This window comes from Octopus bimaculoides, chromosome 4 (assembly GCF_001194135.2).
Source record: "Octopus bimaculoides isolate UCB-OBI-ISO-001 chromosome 4, ASM119413v2, whole genome shotgun sequence".
In the NCBI taxonomy this organism is placed as follows: Eukaryota; Metazoa; Mollusca; class Cephalopoda; order Octopoda; family Octopodidae; genus Octopus; species Octopus bimaculoides.
The window spans coordinates 57,712,621-57,720,510 of NC_068984.1; the positions used below are offsets into that span (position 1 = coordinate 57,712,621).

The 7,890-nt window shown below is 41.6% G+C and overlaps 1 protein-coding gene across 3 annotated transcripts in view; it reads left to right on the forward strand.

The window, feature by feature from the left end:
* The window catches only part of LOC106874704 (calcitonin gene-related peptide type 1 receptor), an 85,866-nt gene extending 78,009 nt beyond the window's left edge, over positions 1-7,857 (forward strand). For 2 of the 3 annotated variants that reach the window (XM_052967090.1, XM_052967091.1), the window contains exon 12: positions 7,097-7,857. In XM_052967090.1, coding sequence (XP_052823050.1) covers positions 7,097-7,354 — 258 coding nt within the window. In that variant the 3' untranslated portion in view covers positions 7,355-7,857. The remainder of the gene's footprint in view (positions 1-7,096) is intronic. The other variant, XM_014922518.2, reaches the window with a different exon arrangement.
* The last annotated feature ends 33 nt before the right edge of the window (positions 7,858-7,890 follow it).

Below are 7,890 nucleotides of genomic sequence, written 5' to 3' on the forward strand. Positions count from 1 at the left end.
TCTCTCTCTCTCTCTCTCTCTCTCTCTCTCTCTCTCTCTCTCTCTCTCTCTCTGTATTACACAAATATAACATTGCAATTTTGCAATTCAACATGGGGCGTTCAATAAAATACGCGACTGAAAATATCAATATGAAAATATTATCAAGTGGCTTGCAGAAAACCGGTAGTTTTTTTTTTTTCTTCTTTTAAGCCAACCAAGCTATTTATTGAACTTGAAAGGACTGAAAAAAACCACTTGGATGTGCGAAAAGTATCTGTTCTGTTGAGAGAGAAAATGGCAGTTTCAACTTTGTCTATATATGACTCAATATGATCCTTGTAAAAATAACAATATGATAAATGAGCCAAATTCACGCAGTTTTTTCTTTTTTTTTTTGCATCATTTGTGTACATTAACATGACAGTCACTGATTTGTTACAATGGTGCCAAAGCCTGATGCTGTACGTGGTACTAAGTGTTTGAAGTGCTAAAACTCTTAATTATCTACAGGCACTTACTAAATTCATGTCTAAACGCGCTTATCACACCAAAATTTTATCTCACGCAAATACATCTTTTCAAATATTCAGACTTACATAACCCAGTCACGTCTACATTCACCACATTGCGTGATCATGTCTCCTTTCATTCTATAGTCTTTATTCTGTCTGCTATGACTAAGCATTCATGTACGTAACGTAAGCTTTCTCGGTGAATGTTGTGTACAAGGTCAGTTTGTCTATTCTTTTATTCGTGTCAATCATTTGACTGCGGCCATGCTGGAGCACTGCCTTTAAATCGAACAAATCGACCTAGGACTTATTCTTTGTAAGTCTAGTACTTATTCTATCGGTCTCTTCTGCCGAACCGCTAGGTTACGGGGGACATGAACACACCAGCATCGGTTGTCAAGCGATGTTGGGTAGACAAACACAGATACACAAACATATACATATATATATATATATATATATATATATATATATATATATACGACGGACTTCTTTCAAATTCCGTCTACCAAATCCACTCACAAGGCTTTGGTCGGCCCAAGGTTATAGTAGAAGACACTTGCCCATGGTGCCACGCAGTGGGACTGAACCCGGAACCATATGACTGAGAAGCAAGCTTCTTACCACACAGCCACTCCTGCGCCTATATTGTTTAACATGTGACTCTAAACTGGTCAATACAAAATAAGAACACAATTTTAGATGGAGTAGTGGTCTGTTTGTATTATGGTTGTGGAGCCATCTAAATATGACTCTCTTCAGAAGGCTGTAATATCATTTGACAGGAACGCAGTATAAAGAAATACATGGAACAAGACGGTAACTTTAAATACCTTTAATGTGGCCACACGTATATATACAAGCTGAATGATAAATAGAAATGGTTTGATGCGTGGAGGCCATGATCTTCTCCTGTGCGTTGCCTCCTGTCTGCTAGGCAGCCACCGTCAGGGGAGGTAACTGCGCTTACAGAGCCCCCTCTTAGACCTGAAGTGGTCGAATAAGAGTAATGTAGATGGAGTGGGAGTGCACTAGGAGAGCACGGAAGAATGAACCATGGCAAAATAGTTGTATGAACAATTGAAAAACTACAATGCAAGTATGAACAAGGAAAAACATTCAGCAAAGAAAGGCGTCCAATCATATAGAACAAAATATATATGTACAATGATACAGAAAGAGAGAAAATATGAATGCGCTGTCTATAAGAACATAAGTCTATTCTCCGGAACAGTCACTGGCGAAACAAAATTAAGAAATATAAATAGTCTGAGACAGTCTCTTCGGCCAATGAACCGATCTGCCCGAACGTGTCCTGTAAGGTGAAGAATGCATTTGTGTAGTTGGTGATTTGGTGAGTGGAGGTGGTCTTTATGGGGGTGAGAGTGTTTATGGAATGATGGGCGTGTCAGGAAGTGGCATAAATGTTTCAGAAAAGGCTTATTTTACTCTGTCGATAGAGACGGTCTCGTTTTTTCCGCGAATGTCCACAGCGAATAGTTTTGGTGTGCTTCTAAGAACGCGACAGGGTCCAGTGAAGGGAGGTGTGTGCGGTCCCTTGACGGTATCATTTCTCACAAACACGTGATTCCAAGTAGAAATATCCAGAGGTACTGCAGAAGAAATAGCCTGGTCGCGAGGAAGCATCGATGGCAGGTCAACAAAGAATAACCTAAGTCGCGTGACGTAAGATGTGGGGTCCGCATTCGGTAAGTTGATGGGCGCCAACATTTGCCCAGAAAGGGCTAAGGTGGTGTCATAGAGGAGCTCAGTAGAGGAGTAGCCTAAGTCCTCCTTGATAGCTGAGCGGCACCCTAGCAGAGCAATAGGGAGAAACTCGGACCGACGATGAGGGTCAGGACCCGTGCGAATAGCGACTTTAAGTTGGCGGTGGAATCGTTCCACCATACCGTTCGCAGCGGGATGGTAACTGGTGGTGCGGATATGCTGAACTCCGAGCAATCTCAAAAGCTCACGGAACAGACAAGCTTCAAATTGGCGTCCACGGTCAGTAGTAATTCTAGAGTGTACTCCGAAGCGAGATATCCACCCGGAGATGAGTGCTCTGGGTGAATGGCTTCAGGCCTTCTGGAGAAACGGTCGATTCAGGTCAATATATAAGTAAATCCGCAACTGACCGGCCAAGGACCAACCAGGTCGATGTGTATGTGACGGAATCTGGTGTCCGGTGGCTGGAAGTGTCCAAGAGGTGCTCTCACATGACGATGCACCTTGGAACGCTGACATGGCAGACAGGCACGTGACCCAGCAGTAATAGACCGCCGCATATTCGGTCAGAAAAAGTGGGTCTAGATAAGCTTTACTATGATCGCAACGCCGGGGTGTGACAGTGAAAACAGTGCTTCAAAAACAGCACGACGGTTATGTTCAGGAATGAGGGGAAGGGTGACCCGGTAGAAACATCGCAGAGAATAGTTCCTTCAGAAAAAGGCAGAGGCAGGTGTTCAAACTTGCAGCAGGAAAACTGTGGTGAAAAGACGTCCAGATAGTCCAAGGAGGGTTGGTCAGTAGCCATAGCAACCAAATCAATCAAAGCAGGAGACGACAATGCACCGACAGGCAGGCGAGATAAGGCGTCGGCGGGGATGTTGTCAGTGCCAGCGATGTGACAAATGTCACTAGTGAACTGTGATATGTAGTCCAAATGCCTTATTTCTCTGTACGAGTACCAGTCCATTCTGGCAAAACAGGGCGACCGTTAGCGGTTTGTGGTTGGTGAAAATCATGAAATCTCTACCTTCAAGAAGATAAAAGAAATGCTTCACCGCCGGATAAATTGCTACGAGTTCTTTAACAAACACTGTATCTCAATTCGGCTTTTTTCAGCTGGCGAGAAAAGAGGCTAATGGCTGGTTTCGGTTGTTGACAGATTGCTCTAAAACTGCGGCAATAGCGGATGATGACGAGTCAACAATGAGTATCAATTTTGGATCCGCAATAGGATGAGCTAGGAAGGATGCTTGAGCAAAGTCAGATTTGACAGATTCAAATGCTTCGGTGGCTGTAGTAGACAGCATTATCTGGGAGTCTTTCTTGAGTTGATCTTTTAAGGGCTGGGTCAAGGGAAGCAACCTCTCCGCACTGTTAGGAATGAAACGACGACAATAATTAAACCAATAAAATTTCTGAGCTGTTTTAAGGAAGCAGGAGGAGACAAGCGTTTGATGGCTTCCACTTTAGAGGGAAGCGGGCGAATACCGTCAGCGTCAATGAGATGCCCCAAGAAATCCAAACTGGTAGAACTGAAGACACACTTAGCCGGGTTGATCTTCATAGGAACAGCTGACTCAAGTGCTAGAGGTGCTGGTCTGGAGTACCACTGGCGATTAAAAGGTCATCGACGTACGCGAAGACAAAATCTAACCCACGAACGACCTCATCAATGAACCTTTGGAACGTGCTGCCCGCATTACGAAGTCCAAACGCCTTAGACAAGCTATCACCATGCTCCAAAAGGAGTGGTGACAACTGTCTTTGGAATGTCGTCGGGGTTGATGGTACGCGCGCACCAAGTCGATTTTAGAAAGAATCTTACAGCCGTGCAAGGCAGATGAAAAACCCTGCACATTTGGAAGGGGATAGCGATCTGCGATAGTGACAGTGTTAAGACGTCTAAAATCTCCAACCGGTCTAAAATCAGCTTCATTCTTTTTTGGCCATGTGTAAAGGTGATGGCCATGTGTAAAGGTGATGGCCATGTGTAAAGGTGATGGCCATGTGTAAAGGTGATGCCCATGGGTTCGTGGAGGAACGGAGAAGGCCCAGTTGGAGCATGTGCTCGAATTCAGCCCGGGCGATTCGGAGTTTCTCTGGAGACAAACGGCGCGGTCGGGAAAAGACTGGAGGTCCCTTCAAATCATGCCCGTGGGTATATGGCGTAGTGGTTAAGGGAGCGGGCTACTAACCCCAAGATTCCGAGTTCGATTCCAGGCAGTGACCTGAACAACAACAACAACAACAACAACAACAACAATAATAATAATAATAATAATAATAATAATAATAATAATAATAATAATAATAGTAATAATAATAGCAACAACATCGAAAAATACCTTATGAATGAGAACCCAGATTCGAAACTTCCCCAAGACACCTGATGAAGGCTGGAGGGTATAACAGCCGAAATGTTGTGTTAACAACAAACAAGATGAGGACAACTATCCGTCAAGTGTAAATAATGTAAATAATATCCACTTGAAGTCCCTAAATCCAGGGTAAGAGAGATTTGTCCGTAGGTTTTGATGGCGGAGTGATTCACCGTGTAGAGAGAGATGGTAGAAGTATAAACCTTCGAAGCCAAATGCTTAAGCTGGCACCATAAACGACTTTGAAGAAATAGCATCTCGTATAAAAAATGCACGGTGAGGTGAATCCAATGGGGAGACAACTGTCTTTCCCAGCGCCTCCCTGCCTAGTTTCCCTGAGAAGTGTAACAGCAGGGCTGTGTACACTTTTCAGCCTGATCCTTGAATTTCCTGTGGTACCAGCAAATTGATGGAGCCAGTGGCGCGCGTCCGCCCGAGAAAGAACGAAGTCCGGTTCTCCCTGCAGAATGATTCCGTGAAAACGAACGGTCTCTGCACAAGCATGCGACTTGACGGGGGATTTCGGGGGATTGCATGTCGTCCAGAGTAGAAGAAGTACAAGCTCGAAAGGAGGACGAAAAAGCGCATTGAGGCAAAGGAAAATGATTCATCTTGACGATAATACGAAACGGAACGCCACAAAGAACAAGCTGGCTGAAAGAAACGCCGTTAGAAATAGCAGTCAACCAGCCTAGTTGAAAGAAGACACGACAATCAGCGAACTAGGAATTTCTTTTTTCTTTCAGTAGCATAGGATGAAATAGAAGTCCTTGCTAACAGATAAAGAACAAAACATGGCCAACACATGGATAATCCAAGTGGCTGAGAGAAAGAAACTCATACCTGGCACGTAGTAAAATTGTTGTCCGTGTGGATTTTGGAGAAACTTCCGGATAATTTTTTTTCTACATACAAGAAAAAAAAATTCCCCTGGGAAGCTGTGTCTTCGAAGGTCCAAGTTGTAAATTCATTTACAACACGATGCAAAATGGTGTGCAGTTTCCCGCCAAAATTTCCTGGTGAAGAAGACAATGTGGCGACGAGAGAGATCAGTGGTATGTTCCTATAGGATGAATGGCAGTCTCGTCGTGTAGGCGAAGTCACGAAGGGGAAAAAAGGAATACGTATCCACTGGTCAGAATTCATCCGGGGTTCACCATTTTAGATAGTCGGGTCACCATTTTAGATGGTGTGGTGATCTGTTTATATCATGGTTGTGGAATCATCTAAATATGACTCTTCAGAAGGCTGTAATATCTTTTGACAAGAACACGGTATAAAGAAATACATGGAACAAGGCGGTAACTTTAGATACCTTTAATGTGGCCACACGGTATATATACAAGCTGAATGATAAATGGAAATGGTTTGATGCGTGGAGGCCATGATCTTCTCCTATGCGTTGCCTCCTGTCTGCTAGCTGGCGTGTAGTGTGAGAGAGTCAACTAGATCACGTCTTTGCTCTACGACGTCAAGATACCAAAAGAGAAAGAGGTGAGTGTCTGAACCTTAATGTTGCATATGCCCTCTATTGTCCAGCTTATTGGGCAGCTGCCGTCAGGGGAGGTATCTGTGCCTACACACTGTTATAAGAATCATAGAAATAAAATTGCAAAATCCGATTTTGATTTTATTTTAAATCTAAAATCTTTACTTCTTCGTTTTCTTAACCAAACTTTAATTTTTATTTTTACTCCCGTCTCACTTTGACGGTGAAATTTGTTTTTCCTGTAGTTCTTTTTTTTCTTTTCTTTTTTTTTCGCACGAATCAAACCATCAAAACCTTCGGAAATCACTCGTTCTTTATATGAACAATACTTTCGAAGTGAGATGAATTTGATGGAAAAAATTACCGGGAAGTGACCCCACATCAGACTAGCGTCTAGACCTGTATTACAAATCAATATAAAAGCTATAGAAAAAAGAATTGAACAATACAGATTTACTATTACACTCGTCTCCCTTTGAAGATGAAATTTATGCTTTTTCTGTTATATTTTTGATGAGCTTTGAACTAATCTAATTATTAGAACCGTCGGAAATACAGTTATCGTTTCATTAGTTGAACAGTCAGACATAAGAATGTTTATGTGGCTGCCAACATACGTACAAATATTAACACAAGCAAGAAGGAAAAGTTTGTTTTGTTTTGTTTTTTGCTGTTTTTTTTTTCTTTTGTAGGGGAGGGTCTTGGATAAAAAGTAAGTTGATAAGTGAAATACTGAATGAAGTGCACAAAACCTTTTCAATCAAGTGTAACTTCCTTCTTAGATGAAGAATAATGGGATGAATAACATACATAAAAGGTCTCTTTTTAAATAGTACGGGTAAAAGCAAAATCTAGCAGCATTTGTTGACAACTTTCAAAGAAAAAGAGAAATAGACTTAAGAAATTAAAATTTCATAAAATCACGTTATCTTCCAATTAATATATTTACATGCTTCTCTGACTGTATAATGAAATAGTTAATCATATTTTCCCTCCTGTTTCAGGTACACAATCAAATACGAAGTGCGTGCAAACGACTGAACTCACCAGTGTGTCAAGTCGAACGCAATTACTTTACATCAACACAGCTCACACTGATAAATAATCGGCCCCCATTGTTGCGAAATGGCAATACAATTGAGTTATTAAACAAAAATAAATTGGAAAGATGCACCAAGGAAATTACCTACATCCCTATACATAAACAGAAAGATCAGACATGCAACGACAACTGTAAAAATAGTAGCATGTTTAATACTTAGTGATAACGACTGTCACATATTCGCTTGAGGGGAAATAACCAGAAAGCTACAATAAATCAAAAATATATTTCCCCCACATTATTTACATTTGACGGATATTTGTCCTCATTTTGTTTATTGTTAATACAACGTTTCGGCTGATATACCCTCCAGCCTTCATCAGGTGTCTTGGGGAAATTTCTAACCTGGGTTCTCATTTCTAAGGTATTTTTCGATATTATTATTATTATTAATATTCAGGTCACTTCCTGGAATCGAATTCAGAATCTTGGGTTAGTAGCCCTCGCTCGTAACAGCTACGCCATATGCCCGTGGGTTATTATAGAGTGAATTTTAGGGCTTATAAATCTAATATTTTCCTATCCTTCTTTAATACTGGTTTCCATATGCTAATCATATCTGCACTCGGTCTGCTAAGGACGTTGTTGTGTCCTAGCATATGTGCTGCTTCTTTTAGTTTTCGTATTTCCCAGTGGTGTTCTCTGTCTATTATTTTAACTTCATCCCACAGGGGGAGGTGGTCTCCATTTTTCCAT